The sequence below is a fragment of the Lepidochelys kempii genome, chromosome 5 (genome assembly GCF_965140285.1).
Source record: "Lepidochelys kempii isolate rLepKem1 chromosome 5, rLepKem1.hap1, whole genome shotgun sequence".
Classification (NCBI taxonomy): Eukaryota; Metazoa; Chordata; order Testudines; family Cheloniidae; genus Lepidochelys; species Lepidochelys kempii.
In genome coordinates, this window is record NC_136384.1 from 96,573,564 (window position 1) to 96,592,580 (window position 19,017).

Genomic DNA, 19,017 nt, shown 5'->3' on the forward strand with positions numbered 1-19,017 from the left:
TGTTTTCCTGAGAAAGAAGGGGAAGTAGAAAGAAAGGGGATGTGATGACCTTATGGTTTCATCAAATGCAAATTGCTCACTTGTATTTAAGGAGTATTCCTGCATGTAGGTCTGTTCACTAACAGATTCATAGATCGTGTCTCCATAATATATTACAAGAACTGAAATATATCTTAATTAACCAGGTTTCAGAGTAGCAGCCGTGTTAGTCTGTATCTGCAAAAAGAAAAGGAGTACTTGTGGCACCTTAGAGACTAACAAATATATTTGAGCGTAAGCTTTCGTGAGCTACAGCTCACTTCATCGGATGCATGCAGTGGAAAATACAGTGGGGAGAGTTAACCTGAAGCAAATACTCACCAGCAACCACACAACAAAACCACTAACCCAGGAACCTTGCAACAAAGCCCGTTGCCAACTGTGTCCACATATCTATTTAGGGGACACCATCATAGGGCCTAATCACAACAACCACACTATCAGAGGCTCGTTCACCTGCGCATCTACCAATGTGATATATGCCATCATGTGCCAGCAATGCCCCTCTGCCATGTACATTGGCCAAACTGGACAGTCTCTACGTAAAAGAATAAATGGACACAAATCATACGTCAAGAATTATAACATTCAAAAACCAGTCGGAGAACACTTCCATCTCTTTGGTCACTCCATTATAGACTTAAAAGTGGCAACTCTTCAACAAAAAAAACCTTCAAAAACAGACTCCAACAAGAGACTGCTGAATTGGAATGGATTTGCAAACTGGATACAGTTAACTTAGGCTTGAATAAAAACTGGGAGTGGATGTGTCATTACACAAAGTAAAACTATTTCTCCATGTTTATTCCCCCCCGCCCCAACTGTTCCTCACATGTTCTTGTCAACTGCCGGAAATGGCCCAGCTTGATTATCACTACAAAAGGTTTTTCTCCCCCCACTCCTGCTGGTAATAGCTCACCTTACCTGATCACTCTTGTTACAGTGTGTATGATAACACCCATTGTTTCATGTTCTCTGTGTATATAAATCTCCCCACTGTATTTTCCACTCCATGCATTCGATGAAGTGAGCTGTAGCTCACGAAAGCTTATGCTCAAATCAATTTGTTAGTCTCTAAGGTGCCACAAGTACTCCTTTTCTTTTTGCTTAATTAATCAGACACTGTTTAAAAATCTATAGAAATGACTTACAGTGTGATCAAGGGAATGGAATAAATAGCTGTAATAAAATCTCATACTTCAGGGCACACTATGATCACATGCCATGGTTAGGAAGGAAGAAAGTGCTTTCTCAGTAACTATGGTCACAATCAAACAACACACTAATACGCATGCTTAAAGTTAGGCAAGTACTCAAGTGTTTTGCTGGATTGGAGTCCATATGCACACGTGCATTCTTGATTTGTACACTGATGTCAGAAAAGTACAGCATTGTGCACACGTTGAAATGTGTCTTTGAAAATTTGAGCCAGCATGCTGAGGAGTTACTTCATTCACCACAGCTGCTCAAGTCCAGTTACCCTGACAATTTGTGCACTTAGGGTATGCAGCAGTGGTCTTTCCTCTAATCAGGGTGAGAATATGAACTCGGTCTCTCTCTTTCAACCCATGGAGGGGGAACACATCCAGTGAGGGCATTTTTTCCCTTTACTCGAGGAACAATATTTGATACAATTCGTTTCTGTTATGTCTTCAGATATAAAATTTCAGTAACATCGTTTACGGTATTATATATTATTGGGGAAGATTTTAGAAGCCCACAGGTTTCCTAATTTTGTTATCCTTTGTATTTACATATACTAAATTCCATCTACCCACCCACCTGCCCCCAGGCCAACCTCAGAAATGGCCATCTCTCAAACCAACCAACCACCCAAACACCTGGCTCAAGCCCAGTTCATCCACCATAATAATAAATTTAAAAAAAACCCCACATTATTCTGGAGTAACCTCTACCATCAGCTTCTACTGTCCCTTCCCCCTCACACATAGTTAATCCTGTGTGTCCCTTATACAATTTTTCCCCCACACTCCACCTACCATAACTCCAATATATCCTTGGGACAAGTCTCTTTTTCCCTTGCCTTACCCATTTCTCACATTTCATCAATCAAACCAGCCAGACTCAAACAAATTCATTTCTTTATCTCTCTGCATGGAGGCATCATGACTCTTCCTCTGAGGAAGGGGGAGGCTCCAGGACCTTCCCTTGTCCCTAAGTTATAATAAGAGAAATCTCCTGGAAATTGGAAGAACAAGCCTACTCCTGATCAGTGAGGAACTAAGAGTCTGACCTGTACCTTCCCTACAATGAAATAAAAGCTGGGCAGTAGGGGATAACCATATTCTAGGCCATCCAGAGAAGTCATTAGGGAGAGGTAGGCTGACAAACTCTTTTGTTTGGAAGAGTGGCCTGGTGAGCTGGCTGGAAACTCACTCAACAGCTTTCACCAAAAACACTGGGGACTTTCCATTTCCTGCTATAGATGCAGAGATGCATTTCTTGGGTCACAGTAGATGCCAACAATGTTGTCCTTGCCTTTCCTTAATACTTAAAAAAACATTTTTACACATTCATATTAATAACACAGGTGATTATTTTTTCAGCGTCCCTTTAAAATATGAATAATTATTAATATTGGACCTTTGTGGGGAATAAACAGAAGAGAAGATGATGGCACATTTTTAACATGTAAGCGTGGCACATTATTTCTTGATATAGACAGATTCATGCATTTTTAATAAGTAATAATCATAATACCCATCTCTTGTATAGCATTTTTCATTAGTAGATCTCAAAGCAAAGGAGATCAATATCATTATCCCCATTTTACAGATAGGGAAACTGAGGCTTAGGGAGGTGAAGTGACTTGTCCCACACCAGGTCAATGGCAGAGCTGAGAATAGATACCAAATCTCCAGAGCCCTAGTCCAGTGCTTTAGCCCTTAGACCACACTGCCTCTTTTTGAATATAACTGATATGGTACACCAAAGTCACAAATTTAAGTTTTTATGCAGTCTCAAACCAGATTTCTTAATGAAGTATTTAAACATTTTAATATAGTCCTTTCATCGGAGGATCTCAAAGTGCTTTACAAACACTAAAAATCCAATCTTCACAACAGGCGTGTGAGGAGGGTAATTATTATCCCAATAACACAGGCTGTGAAATTGAGTCATACAGAGTAGGTGACTTGCCCAAAGTCACATAGTAAGTTTGTGGGAGCGCTGGGAATAGAATACAGATCTCCAGAGTCCTTATTCTGTATTTTAATCACAAGTCTTGCTTCTTAACTTTCTATGCGTATTTAAAGAGTTCTAGAGAGCAGTTCTGAAGTATCACTACAAAAGGCTTCTCTTCAGTAACTATATTTAACTACATCCATTTCAGAAGCATTTACCTGTCAACACAGCTCATGTTGTTAAGCAAACAAATTTCTAGCTCTTGTTCAAAAAGATTCCTGTGTGCCACTTTGTACAAATTGTACTTGGGTTAACGGTGAGACTGTTTTACAAACCTCCGATCTTGGCATTAAAGGCGATTCCTACTGTGCAGTGTGAGTTGTTTGCAATGGCTGCCACTTCTCCAGCACAACGGGTTCCATGCCTGTAGGCAGAACAGAGATTTTTTTAAAGCGAGTAACATTACCCACTAAAATGCAGATTGTCAATGTTTAAAGGTTTTGATCTTGCTCATCCTCAGATGCAAAAAACATATCTGGATGTCTGTGCGAGATATTACTACATGACCCAGTCTGTAGTGCATATGTTAGATATAAAATTATATTTCGTAAATAGAAAAGGATTAACAAACAAAGAGATGAGACTAGGAAACAAAAACAGTGATGGTCAACAACAAAGAATTATGTATAAAATTATAATCATAACCCCTAAGAAATGTCAAAGGGCATCTTTAATTTCTCAAGCAACTGATAAACTATATTTGTATGAGATAAGTATCGTCTTTACTCATGAGACCACAGTAATAAGCTAAATGCTGATTAACTCTAATGATAGATCAAGATATCAGAATTAGATACTTCTCACAAAGTCACTTCTTTATTAACCTGTTTATAACTCACCAAATTTGATCATAGTATCCCCCCCAAACTTAACGTTGAAGCTCTTTTTCTCCTTAGAAGCCTGGTTTCCAATTTCACTAACACCAAACTACCTCAAATTTCATAACATATCTCATCCCAGGGTAGATTTTTTCCCCCCAAACCTGGAGTAAATCACACAAGGATTTGCAGAGGTATGGGTTTTTTTTAAAAAAGTTCCCTGTTTTTCATTTTCAGACTTCCCAAGCCGTATTTTTGACTCATCATATTCTTGAAACAATTTTTTGCTTCAACAGTGCACGAATGCCTGCACTATTTACACAAACTTAAAATAGCGAAACAGGTACCTGAAATTTGATTAAGATAGCTTTGAAATTTAACACAAATTTCTACTGTGCATGAACTCAGAAAAATTTCAAACTACATATACTGAATGAAGACAATGACTTTTAGCTTAAAGCCTACGTTAACGCATATACCCCAAATGACAACAAACATCCCCTTTATTGAATGTTTGCATTACACAAAACATTTACCCACCACCCCACTACGATGTTGATGCAGGCCCAGAAAAACCTATGCTTGACATCCTACAGAGACGTGCCTTGAGAAACTTTCAAGGGTCTGTGCTTCATTTCCGTGGCTCCTTTTATATTTCTAATGTACAGAAACAAGTTCCCAGGCTTTTAAATGGCACTTTAAAGAGATGCTTGGCTAAAAAAGTTTTGCACTTGTCCTTTGTGTTAATGTCAAGATGATGTAGTGCTGTAGAATGAAAGAACGAAGAAAATCTTGGTTATGATATTTTGCCAATCTACAAGATGGGAATGCTAACTAGAAATAAGAAAATGAGCTTTATTTGCTGTTGTTATTTTAGAAACAGGAATGTGGAAAAACCCATTCAAAGACTGTGTAAGCTCAACTGCGTTCAGGTAAAGGAAGGAAGCTGTCATATTTCAAACCAACCCCCTCCCAATTTATTATAGGCAGAGCCAGGGCCATCCCCACAGGGTGCGGAGCCTGGAGCGGAAGTGGCGGATTCCTCTCTTCTGGGATCGACCGTGCCGGCCAATAGCACCAGCCTGCGAGCCCCCCCGCAAAGCAGTTGCCCCGATTTGCCATACCCAAGGGACAGCTCTGGGCAGAACTCGCATCTTTGCCTAAAGTTAAAGTTGCTTAACACTGTCCATTATAAGTCCCAATTTTTGATTGCTTATGTTCTGCCAAATTTTAAATGCTTGGGTTGAAATTTTTCATATTTTTCATGTATCTGTGCCTGGCTGAGTTCTTTTTGAAAATTATCACTATATATTGTGTCTAAGATGGATATAACTCAGATTGCTAAGGAAAACTGACAAGCAAGAATCAATTTGCTCCTTTCCTCGTTCTTTTTGTTGCCTTTCTATGTGGAAAAAGTCTGTCTGTCATTAATGACAAGCCAGAAACATGTCAAAACTTACTTGGGAAGACCTTGACTAACGCTGGACTTACTGCCTTCTGGAGTCTTCTCACCTAACAGAGAGAACTTGCAATAAAGCTTCTTCATAAGAAAAGGGAAGGGGCATTCATCACTCTTACACATGCTACATTTCTCCATGTGAACAGGAATTGGGCCTTGGGATTGGGAGTTTCTCCAGGTTTATACTGAATTTAAGGCATGGCAAATTCAGAAAGCCTGGGTGTGCCATGAGGAACGCAATACATATCAAAGAGGATAACAATGCTTTTTCTTTTGCATGCCTCTTCTTACTCACACACAGCATTACTATTCTTACAGAGCTTGATCCTGCTCTCTTTGAATTCAGTGGCAAAACTTCCATTGACTTCAACAGTAGAGAGTTTAGGCCCACAGTATGCATCTATTATGATGACCTAGTAATCATCCAAATCTGATAATCATATACATAACTAGCCCAAATTACAAGACTAAAGTGAAGAAGGTAGGCCAGAAGCAGCACTTTTAGAACTCAGGCACTAGTTCCAGAAGTCTTTCTATTTATAAGACAATCAAGCCCTCTCTTGTCTTGAAGCGGCATAATCCTAAAAGCTTAAAACTACGTTTAAAATCAGTGATTTTCTGGATTCTCATTGAAGTTTATCAGAACAGTTAGTGGGATCTTTTGTTTTTATTGAATAAGTACAGGTCACTGTAGCAGGGCAGTCACCCCACTCCAGCCCTGAAAGGGTTAAAAGACAGCCCTTGGAGAGGACTGGGGCTGAGAGCCAATAAGAAGAGGCTGGGAGGCAGCTAATCAGGGCCAGGCTGGGCCCTATAAAAGGGCTGCTGGGCCAGAAGGCAAAGTGTCTCTCTCTAGCTTTGGAGAGAGATGGACCTAGCTGCCTGAAGGAGCAAGGGTACATGAAGCCGAGCAGTGCTGGGGAAGGGCAAAAGGAGCTAGGGAACTCCAGCCGGGCAACTCCCCAGACTGAGGCCTTGGTAAAGGCCTAAGGAGGTACTGGGGCTGCAGAGGTGCAGCCCAGGGATAGGCAAAGGCAGCAGATCCAACCCCCTTGCCAGTGATGAGTGGCCATTACAGACTGCAGTCTGCCCCAGAGAATGGGGACTAGATGATGACTGGCAGTAGCCACTGAGGCAAGATGGACTTAGAAGGTTGGGGGTTCCCCTGGGAGGGGAGACCCAGAGTGTGGGGGTACTGCTGCGGGGCAGAACCCCAAGGTAAAGGGCACCGAGGTCCGGGAGGGACATGGGGGCCTGAGGCAGGCGAGACAGTGGCTAGCACAGGGCACTACAAGGGCTGGAATTCAGCTAATTCCCTTATGACCAGCAGGAGGCACCGTGCCAGTGAGTGCTCGATCTGCTACAGTCACCTTTAAGAGTCTCAAGAAAGTATTACATACTTTTCCCCATGGAAAGATTTTTGCTTAGCTTTATCAACATGTTGCTTTCACACAAATACTTCTGGTTCAGTGCTTGGGCTGAGGTTCAGTTAAGTTTTTATTTGTTTTCTGAACTGGTTCATTTAGCCCACTTAAAATTACCCTAATTAAAAGCAGATTTTATAACTCTGACTACAGGTGTGCTCCATGCTGGCAAATCCTTGTGAATCAGCAAAGATAAAAGGGATGAAGAATGATGCAGTATACATTATTGTTTCCGTATACATTACGACTTTCCTCCTCCTCTTCCCTCCTCCCATTCCAAAAGCATTGTTGAGTTTGAGATGTAACCAAGGTTAAAATGAAAATGCATTCTGTGAAACCAGGAGCCATCAGAGCAAGAAAGTCTTGCTGAATAATATACGAACATCTGTATTGTTTTCAGCCTGCCAACTATCCTGCTTGACCTGCATATCTTTTCCTTTTGTTGCCTACTGTCATATTTCGCTTCACAAGGGTGATATCCCCTAAAAGATAAAAGCTAATGGCAGAAGCATGTCAAACTCTGAAAGATATGCTGACTATTGAGAACAATTCACACAATGGACCACTGTGCAGATGTGTAGTCATACTCTAAAGAGGCCTTCTTTGATCAGAGAGATAGTTACCTCACCAGTTTGTGGTCAGACCCTATACAACTGATCTATATAAAATAGTGTAAGAAAATTGCACACCATTGAACCAGAGAATTTGTCATGCCATCAAGATTAACATTAAGATTGGACAGGTTGATGTTTAGAAATGGTAACTAACAAAACTATAGTGATTTATTCAGCAGTCTGAGTGCAGAATCGAATTGGGTGAATACTGTAAAAAGATATTCCCAACCATTTTGTTCCAGAAAAAAACCCCAACAGTAACCTCCTCGCATTTGCTTCTACAGTATCTGAACTACTTTTTATTTTTTTCCTCCATATGGCTGAACTTTTGTACAAACGAATGCTGGCAGAAAGAGTCATATCTATGTTGTTATATGTTTGCATGAGTACTCACAACAACACACTGTGCGTGCAAGCATTTTGAAAGCTTTTAATGTGCTTGCAAGTAACCCAGTCAGAAAGCCCAAACAATAATATGTGAATCAGATGGCTAATCACCAGTGTGAATAGTGAAAACAACAGGCATAATGAAAAGTTTGGGAACAGTTGCTACTGCAGGCTGAAATATGGTTACATAAACCATTTGGTTAATAACTCCAAATAACAAATAAATATTTCAAAATCAAAGCCTGTTAATGAATAATTAGAAATAAGAGAAAGAAATGAAACTTGTCAATATAAACAGTTTGCTATTAACAGTTCACCTAACCCTAGTGGTGATCAAAGTATAATCCAGTGCAAATATCTCAAAGGTCCTTGAGTTTTTGTATTTAATTCTTCTCAACTGTTTACATTCGACTGTCCTAGCTCTCATCCACTGTAAGGTGCACAGGAGAGCAAATAAAAGAAAAATGGAGCAGAAAAGCCTCAAAAGCAGCAGAAGACAGGGAATCAGCAAAGCCACCTAGCACACTCCTTCTGCCAAGAAGTTCACAGAAACTCTCCGAATACAAAGATGGTCTTGTGATGAAAGTATGAAACTGGGACTCAGGCAACTTGGATTCAATTCCCAGCTCTGCCAGAGTGTGCGATCTTGGGCAAGTCTGTGCTTCAGTTTTCCATCTATAAACCTGGGGTAGTAATACTTTCCTTCCTCATGGGGGCGCTGGGAAGGTAAATTTTTTAATGTCTGAGAGGCACTCAGATACTAAGGTGATGGATTCCATAAAAGTACTTAAATAGACCAAATTAGATAAACAGAGCCCCGCCCAGAGATCCAGAGCTGCCAATCATGTCTAGCTAGCCAGTGAGGACAATCCCATCATGTTTCCTGTCAAAATTTTCTGTCTCTGCAGTGAGGCAGACATTTCGTAAACTCCGCTTCTCACACAGAACTGGACTCTGACTTTTCAGCCTTATATAGCAATGAGTGTTCTTCAATTTGATCTTAATAGTCTCAGTTATTTTGGTCGATTCTTTCAGATTTTGAACAAATGTTGAGCTTTCTTTTTATGTTCTTCTCCAGCATAGAACAAGTTCTCCTTGATTAAAAAGAAAACGATGGACAATGGAAGGAGGCTGAAGCCAAATCCCACCATTTCAGCCAATGCTACTTTAGAGACCAATAAGGGGGAAAATCTGTATTTTGATTGCTCTGCTATTCCAGAAGAACCCAGTGATTTGTCAGACTCTTATGAGGCTGCTCAGGGAGTGCACCTAACAGTCTCGCACAATAGCTCAAAGCTTCTATAGTGACAACTGAATTCTGGTAAGAATTTCCTGGGGAGTAGCTGAACCTACATCCAACATTTCAAGATTTTTGGTTTCTAATGAAAGCATCAGCAATCTGGCACCTAAAGTTATATGTTGGATAACTCGTAAAGTACTTGAAAAGGAAAAAAGGGCAAGTCTTGCTACTCACTCTGCCCAAGTGGTGTCTGGGATGGATTTAGTACCTGCAGGAATCTACTTCCTCAGATAAAGAAAACATCTTCTTGTCTGTTGTTCCATAAGGTTAGCTCCATGTCAAATAAATAAATGAGGATACAGGAAAAACTGCATCGGATCTACTTATTCTTCGGATTTCAATAAAAGAGGAAAAGAAAAAAGGTGGCAGAGAATGCTTTCAAATATACAAGGGGAAAAAACCCCAAAGTAAAAAACAAAAATCCAGAAAATCTTATTTAATTTTATTCCTTTTCTGACTCCTTGTTCATTTAGGAAGATGAGCTGCTGGATTCAGACATTGGCGCTTGATTCAGGACACACTGTTTCCCCTTGATTATTTCCAGATAATGAGAATAAAAAAGTAAAGACGACTTTCTGAATTCAGAAAAACAGAGCAAGAGGAGGTTAGACGCTTATCTGGTAAATATTTCCAGTTATGTAAAACAAAATAAATAGGTATTCCAAACATTCCAGTCCTGGGAGTTGCCATGAAAGTGTAACGGGAGTAAATGTAGCAGCTTAACCACTTCCATGCAGTGTTACATATCCGATGATACAGTATGTGATTGGACATGCTGTACGGGATTTGAAATTGCAGGAAACAGCAAAGGGAGTTAATAGACAATACATTACATTTTACAAATATCAGAAGGACAAGTCAGCCCACATATAAATTGCTAAATATTGTGATATAGTGGGGAAAGAGCAGCCTGTATCTGCGAAGAGTATGAGATATCAAGGAATATTACTAAGCATCTTGAAGAGATTCCCCCCACCCGCCAGATAACAACAATCCAGGGGATCAGAGAAGGAGAAGTATACCCAGCTTCGCAGACTGCTGGAATTAACGGCTTCACGTATTAGTTATATTATGAATAATACTGTGTGTGAGTCAACTTTTATTGACAAAGTGCAAATCAGCAGAGGAAAACAAACAGAAAGAAACAAGTTACAGTCACTACCATGTTCAGTAGGAACCAGCAACACAGTACAAGGATCCTTGCTGTATGGCCCACCAAGAGCTATTGTTATATACATGCAAGACTCCAAAGATAGAGAGGATGCATTTCAGGGAAATGGTCAAGAGCCAAAAATTGATGGGCATCCATTTTCTAGAGCCAAGCACTTGATCGCTGTTAGTACTCTATCAGCACTCAGGGGACCAACACGTTTTGATAATATAGGGCAGTGCCATAATAGTGTCCTATAGACAAAGGGGAAAGAAGAAGCATCACTTTGTGACTAGAGGCCACGGCAGGTTTCAGAGTAGCAGCCGTGTTAGTCTGTATCCACAAAAAGAACAGGAGTGCTTATGGCACCTTAGAAACTAACAAATTTATTAGAGCATAAGCTTTCGTGAGCTACAGCTCACTTCATCGGATGCATAGAATGGAACATATAGTAAGAAGATGTATATATATACACACACAGAGAAGTGGAAGTTGCCATACAAACTGTAAACAGCTAATTAATTAAGATGAGCTATTATCAGCAAGAGAAAACAACTTTTGTAGTGATAATCAAGATGGCCCATTTAGACAGTTGACAAGAAGGTGTGAGGATACTTAACATGGGGAAATAGATTCAGTATGTGTAATGGCACATGACAATGTGTAACGATAAGGCCATGACACTCTCTGAGTGGGAGAGACAATATATGCTTTTCTTCCAAGTAATTCACCTAAAGGTCAGTCTCCCAAATCAGAATGGTAGAGGGTTTTGCACTCACTTTTCCCAAGCATAGATGACAATGCAAGAAGAAAGGCAGTGGAGAATCTGGCCCTGATTTCCCAAGCAGTCTGGCTGAATAAGGCAACATAAGACAACATAGCACCATAGTAATGAAGTCCACATCCATCAGCTTTCCACTGAATAGTATCCATTATGTGAGTCCAAAAAGAGAATTCATGCTTCCAAGGAAACTGCAAAACCATCCTGTGTATTTAGTAGCGTTCATACTTTTTGTCTATTGTTTACAAGAGTGGTTCCCAAACTTGTTCCGCCGCTTGTGCAGGGAAAGTCCCTGGCGGGCCGCGCCGGTTTGTTTACCTGCCGTGTCCGCAGATTCAGCCAATCGCAGCTCCCAGTGGCCACGGTTCACTGCTCTGGGCCAATGGGAGCTGCTGGAAGCAGCGCGGGCTGGGGGACATACTGGCTGCCACTTCCAGCAGCCCCCACTGGCCTCGAGCAGTGAACTGCAGGCACTGGGAGCCGCGATCGGCCGAACCTGCAGACGCAGCAGGTAAACAAACCGGCCCGGCCCGCCAGCAGCTTTCCCTGCACAAGCGGTGGAACAAGTTTGGGAACCACTGGTTTACAACAATGGGTTTGCAAAGGAGAAGCCTGATTATTTCTGTTTACGGCAAATTATAGTTAAACAATTTTTTCTTAGTAGGGGCCAATCCTGCTCCAATTTATGTCATTGGGAATTTTGTCAAAGTTGGATGTTTGCTTTTGAAAATCCCACTATCTGCAATGCCCATCTGCATTTTTAGATGACTGAATGCATTTAAAAATCTTACCCTTCTTGTCTCTTCTTCAGTGCAATTAACTGAGCAGTTATAATTTAAAAACACGGTTAATGCTAAACATACATATATATATATATATATATATGTAAGTGTTTTCTCATGTTTTATTCTAAGGGAAAAATATAAGAGGAACAAGTACTTCTGGAGTTAATATATATATATATATACACACACACACACTACCAAGAATATGCCATAAGTTAACTAAAACTTTAGTCCCAATTATATGTATTGTGATAAAGTTCTTCCTCTACCTTGGTGGGTCCTGCACTTATTGGCAGATTTTGCTCGCATCAGAGATTCACAGTAGCTCTCAGTTGACCACTTTCATGGCTCAAATCTGCTGTTCACTCAGATAACCTCATCACCGGCCAGCATGGGAAAAAAAGAGTAAGAACAATCCCCGCAGTTTCTGCTGATCCACCATGTAGGTCAGGGAACAGCTCAGAGACCTTCCCCTCTGGTGGAACCTCCTGTGTTGGGTCAGGAGTTGGGAGGTTTGGGGGGAAACCGGGCCCACACTCTACCCTGGGTTCCAGCCCAGGACCCTGTTGACTGCAGCTGTCTAGAGTGCCTTCTGGAACAGCTGCGTGACAGCTACAACTCCCTGGGCTACTTCCCCATGGCCTCCTCCCAACACCTTCTTTGTCTTCACCACAGGACCTTCCTCCTGATGTCTGTTAACTCTTGTACTCCTCAGTCCTCCAGCTACAAGTCCTCTCACTCCCAGCTCCTTACGTGCACCTCACTAACTGGAGTGACAGCCTTTTTAAACCAGGTGTCGTGATTAGCCTTAATTAATTCTAGCAGCTTCCCAATTGGCTGCAGGTGTCCTAATTAGCCTGCCTGCCTTAATTAGTTCTAGAAAGTTCCTGAGTGTTATGGAATAGTCCCTGTTATCTTACCCAGGGAAAAGGGACCTGCTTAACCTGGAACTAATGTATCTACCTACGACCACTCTCTTGTAGCCATCTGGCCTGATGTGTATATATTTAAAATTCTTGCCAACTGACACCTAGTACACCACATTTTAGCCCAATGTGAGTTTTTAAATCAAAGGCTGTATGCCTTGCCTTTTCTGAAAAAAAACAAAACAAAAAACAACAATGGTAGAAGAAAGGGAACAAATTAATAAAAAAAGTTGTGAAGTCTGACAGATGACCTCTCTTTTGTTATTATTACTTTTTATATGAATTAGATTGTAAGCTCCTGATTATGGCAGGAAATGTATTATTGATTCTTAGCTCACTTACACTAGTGCAAAACAGGAGTAACTACAACAAACTCAATGGAGATAAACTGGTGTCCCAGTAAGATCAGACTCAAACCCAATTCACAATGCCATGCACATCTATAATGTGTGGCAAATTGCCGGCACTACTATGATGGGTCTCGCGCTTTCTCTTCTTGGGTGGGGGTTCAGGGCACTGTTTCTTGTCCCTGAACTGGGATATTAACTGCCCCACTAGTGTCCTAGAGGAGGGGAGTGGAGAGGGAGGGACCCAGGCCCGCCCTCAACTCTGGGTCCCAGCTCAGGGACCCTAGGGATAGCAGTAAACCACTGGTACTAGTGGTTCCTTCCCCTGGGCTATTTCCCTCTCCTGCCCTTCAGCTTGTGGGGCTTCCTGCCCTCCCTCTGCACAAACTAGGTGTCCCTTTACCTAGGGTCTTGGTCTTCTTAGCCCACCGCAGCACTTCTCCAAACTCTCCTCTGCTTCCCTCCAAACTGCTCTCTGCTCCAACACCAATCCACTCTGCCTCAACTCCTCCACTTGTCTGATTGAAGCAGGGGTTTTTTATCATGTGACTGGCTTCAGGTGCTTTAATTAATTTATAGCAAATTTTCTTCCCTCTACAGGGAGTAAGTTTCCCTTCTAACACTCTCCTGCTGCCCTCTGGCCATGCTGTATCACAAATGCTACACACAAATATTTGATAATAGTAATTCTTCCCTAACATCCACCTGTTCCAGAGAAATAGTAGAAGCAGGGAGTGTGGCCTTGAACAACTGGAGGCTGGGACTCCATGAGAATCTGTGGTCTCAACTTCTTGGCTCCCCAGCCATACAAGAGGAGGCTATCCCCAACCAGTCAGAGAGACTCTGGATAGAATGAGGGTCACGGAATATTGAGGATGAGCTTTAAACAGCATTAAGAAATCCTTTCATTTTTGCTTATGGCTTCCTATAAATATGGCTTCTTAGCCACCCTTTCCGTGTGTAGCCCAGTGAAGCCATGGCAGATCAACAGTGGAAGGGAAATCCTTGTGTTGCTACATTTCTCCCTTCCCCCATTTAAATCTACAGGAACAAGGGAGTTTTGCTGCATTCCATGACACACAGCAGAGGCCCAAATTCTAACCCTCTGAATGGGGTTTAAACTGGAAAATGCTGACATTAGCTACTCTGTTTAACAACTTAATGAGGGAAGGAGACAGAACAAGATTAGTGCAAAATTTACACAACAAAGATCATTGTGATGATTGTGTAAAAGCAGCCAATCTAAGTAATTGCTCACTCTTGAATCTTTACAGCTCAAGACAAGAATGGAATTAGTTGTCTCCAGTTTGCAATAAAAAGCACAGACCATTAATATAACCCTTGAAATTAGTTCCGACTACATTTTGATGTCCTGGCATTTAATGGTTATGAAGTAACACCTCTACTGATGCTCAAACTCCTGGGTAGATAAAGAAAGCTACAAGTTCCACCTGAACCAATCATGAACAAGCTCAATGTAGTCTAGGTTTGATTCACAGCAGCACCATTTTGTTTAACACAAACATATAGATGCTGTGAGCAACAGACAGAAGCAATCATCAATGTATAAATATTTACAATAAATACAAATGTAAATGTTTTCCCATGTTTTCTTATAAGGGAAAAATACAGGAGGAACAAGAACTTCTGGAGTAATATATATATTTATTCATTTATTACCTCAGATATCTCTGGTTGAAATCCACTCTGCATACATAAATCCCAAGTAATCAAGCTCTGTGAGGGTGGAACAGTAGGGGAGGTAAAATCCACCCCCAAACTAGGGGCAAGATGCATCGTTGCTGCTATTTAACAATAATACCCACGGCCTCTCTGCACAATTATATTGGGTGCTGGGGCCAATGTGTCCACATAAACATAGATCTGTGGTCCTGTCCCAGGCTTAGCCCCCACTGTGGCATTCTGTGTTGGGCTATGGAAAGCTGGTGCACTTTTTACATGATGCTCTGCACCACAGTAAAATTCATCCCACCTGCATTTCAATATATAATTCAGTATCAATGCAAAACTATGACAAGTGTATTAACCCAAGTTCATGCCTCCAAGGAAAGAGAAGAAGGGAGCTTTTTGGAGTGTAACAGGCCACTTCCAGGAGCAAATCTAGATGTTGGTGAGAATCTTCAGAGTCCTGTTTCAGGATCAGCCATTTAGAGACTGATCACAGCACATTAAAAATTAATTAATCTGCCACCAAATAATGCCTATTTGGATATAAGTTCTCAGAACTCAAGGTTATCTCTCGGACCATTCTATAGCAGCATCACTTTACAGTAGCATTGCTTGTGGGAAGTCAGGGTTGGTTGCTTCCCTTCAGTTTCAATTGCAGCTACTTATAGTTTTAAACAGGATACATGCCCTTTGGGAATTAATAAAACAGGTTTGACACGATGCACTAAAGGAAAAGTTACACTTTCACACTAGTGCAACTCAGTCTATTGAAGTCAGCTGCATTTGACTCTGGGCTACACATGTAAAGTGATCAACTTTTGGAGCAACTTTGGTTAATGGATTTGGTGTCCACAGCCCCTGCTATTCATTCCTTTGTCTGTACAGCAGCACTTCACAAGAATCCTGTAACATCTGAGCTGCTAGTCCTTCTACTGCTACCAGGGAAATTTGAAAGGATCTCAGTTGTCTGAAAGAGCAAATGCGCACAAGACAAATGCTGAATACATCTGCAGAGGAAAACAGGTTCTGAAAAAGTTCTCACTCCCCTTCAGCAGCCACTGTCCTGTTCCTCAAAGTCTGCATTAATGCAGTACTCAAGCATTAACATGTGAAATGACCCTTCCTTGCTCCTGAGAAATGCTAGCTGGTTGTTGACAGGCCACAATTTACCAAATGATAATCTTCTCAGCAGCTTTCCCAATTCTTCTTCTCTTTTCCACATTTCCTGTCTACCCCTAAGTGCCTTTCACACTCGGTGTCCATGCAAACATGTTCCATATTACACAGAGGCTATCAGATTGTCATTTCCATCGTCAATGTGCCAGACAGCATTCCATTAAAAAAAAGAAAAGGCGTTATACCCTGGGAAGGGGAGATGGAAAGGTACACCTCTATCTCAACAGGAAACATCAGCAGAGGGATAGACATGGAGCATGGTGTTTTGATGTGTTTTTAAATGTGCTACCTAATTGATATCAGCCTCTTAAGCCTGGTCTACTCACAACATTCCACTGGTTTAAATTAACTAATGGTGTGAAGTTAAACCTATGTATTAGTTTAACCAGCACAACTTTGTGTGTGGACATGCATATATTTTAAACAAAGCTTGTACCAGTTTAGTTTGCCCTTGTAAATTTACCAGTACTGTATAACCTTTTAAAAAATGATTTAAGTGTGTCCACACATAAATGCATCTGATGCATCCGATGAAGTGAGCTGTAGCTCACGAAAGCTTATGCTCAAATAAATTTGTTAGTCTCTAAGGTGCCACAAGTACTCCTTTTCTTTTCACACACAAAGTTGCACTGGATTAATTAAAAAGGTTGACCATCACACCCTTTGGTAAACAAAGCAACTATTGTGTATAGACAAGCCCTTACACCAACTCTACCCAGATACCCACCTGGGGAATAAGCACAGTGTAGATTTTTGCTAACTCTTCTGGAGATTACAACTGAGCTTAGCTTGGTACCTATTTTAGACCTTCAGTTCGCAAAAGAAGTCACTGTCACTGCAACTGCTTTACACAAGTGGCCACAATTAACTATTAAAGTATGTTTTATGGAAACTTTACACTATATACAGATGTAGCTGCTTACATACAATGCAATACATTGGAGAATTAAGACCATAACATTTAAACAATGGTGTTGCACCATTGTGAAAGGAGAATGTAATGCTATGGATGACCAAGAAACACAGGAAATTACAAAATGCTGTAGATTTTGGCAGAACTTATACCAATACCTAAAGTTAAGGTTTCCTGATACTTTCTATTGTAAGTTCCTGTTTTCAGTTGCTTTTAACTTTGCCAAACTTTAACCACTCACACTGAAATGTCCATATTTGTTCTCTGCCTCAGGCAGAATTTTATTTTTAAAGTTTCAGCACAAAAATAGTTCAGTGTTTCTTAGAACAAGATTAAGGAGAAATGGTAGTTTTTCTAATACAAAATAATTTTTCCAATCATTTTCTGACAAACTTCTGTGCTTCAATGCTTCGGAGCAGGAAATTGGAAATTTGGCAGGGTAAAAGTCCTTGGGCCAGGAGGTGCCTTTTGCTGTCATCATGAAAATCTGCCCAGATTTGGCTAAATTTTATGTCTCTGAAAAGTGTAATTTGCACATGCCCTGTAGAACTTCTTAGAGAACTGTTACTGAAATTTCCAAACCTTCTATCTGTAATGAACATGCTCCAGCCCACCTGAGATCATTAGATGTCAACTATGCTGACCCACCTACAGAATAGGCACTGGCTACAACTTTGGATAGAGGGGACATGGCAGCAGTAGCATCAGCAGCTGCCCTGCTAGCCTAGGAAAAGGAGTGTTTGGTTAAGAGCTAGGAGTCTGCTTTTCCACTGATTTGTTAATAATTCTATTCATTTCACAGCCCTTATTACTTAACATTTATTTCATTAGGGTAACAGGTAGAAAAGTATAATTCCTCCCATTTTACACATGGGGTAACTGAGAGCGTGCACAAGTTACTTCTAGCAAAGTTGAGAATAAAACTCATTTCTCCAAGATGACAACCAAAGGCTCATCTAGTTAGCAACACTGACATTCAGAATGTGTCAATTTTATGTGCTTGTCTCTGCTGCCTATAAACACTAGACCACTTTCCTCTCCAGAGCCAGGAATAGAACTGCTGATTCCCACTTCCCAACATTCCTCTGAAGCCTAGAAAGTAGCATGTAAGCCAATGACAGAGTATGTGTTGTGTCCCCCTCTAGTGGCCGGCCCACATAGCTGAGAACAGCTACTGCTATCAGTTACTCCTTTACTTCGAGTAAAGGGGCGTGAAGAGGTTGGTGCTGTGGATGTAAAGGCCCTGCATTCCAAGCTTGCTGATGACCCATAATGGAGCCAATACAGTTCCATATGATGGATGTCTTTCTTTTTGTCATGTTTATCTTTATAGCTAGCAGCATGAATAGTGATATTTCTGGAGGTCACCGAGCTGCCATGGTGATAAGTACTCTATCTTCAAAAATAACACATTTCTCTGAAGCTTGTGTATCTACAGTTGTTACATTTAACCCCTAAGATTGTGATGGTTTTAAGAAGTTAGCAAATAAAGAAAATTTCTGGTTTTTTTTTCCAGTTTGTTTCCTTCATGCATTTGACTGCACTCTGTCTAGAGAGTTTCACTCTTCCTTCCATCAGGACTTGTCTGCAAGGGAAATTGATCAGAATAGCTATTCCAGAATAGCTCCCCAGTGGACTCTCCATTCTGGAATAGTGTCCACATGGGGAGGAATAACTATTGCAGAATAGTTTATTCCACAATAGCTATTCTGGTTAATTTCCCCATAAAGGCAAGCTCTAAGGCCCCAGTCCTTCACACATCTATGCACATAAAGTATCAAAGTGAAGTCAATAGGACTGCTCACATGTGTCAGTAAGTGTTTACATGATCATGGCTATAGTCCATTTCTCCTTTTCCTAAAGTTATATTAAAGGAATTAAACAAACAAGGACATACTATTGAAAGATAATCTATCTCAGACACTAGACTTTTTAAGATTAGTTACTTACTTACTAAAAAGTTCACAGTGTCTCTTTAATAAAAGAAATGAATGTGGGAGGAAAA

The 19,017-nt window shown here is 40.9% G+C and overlaps 1 protein-coding gene across 4 annotated transcripts in view; it reads right to left on the minus strand.

Moving 5' to 3' along the window:
* The window catches only part of PCSK5 (proprotein convertase subtilisin/kexin type 5), a 299,903-nt gene that overhangs the window by 172,606 nt on the left and 108,280 nt on the right, over positions 1–19,017 (minus strand). For all 4 annotated transcript variants that reach the window (XM_073345119.2, XM_073345120.2, XM_073345121.2 and 1 more), the window contains exon 6: positions 3,519–3,607. In XM_073345119.2, coding sequence (XP_073201220.1) covers positions 3,519–3,607 — 89 coding nt within the window. The remainder of the gene's footprint in view (positions 1–3,518; positions 3,608–19,017) is intronic.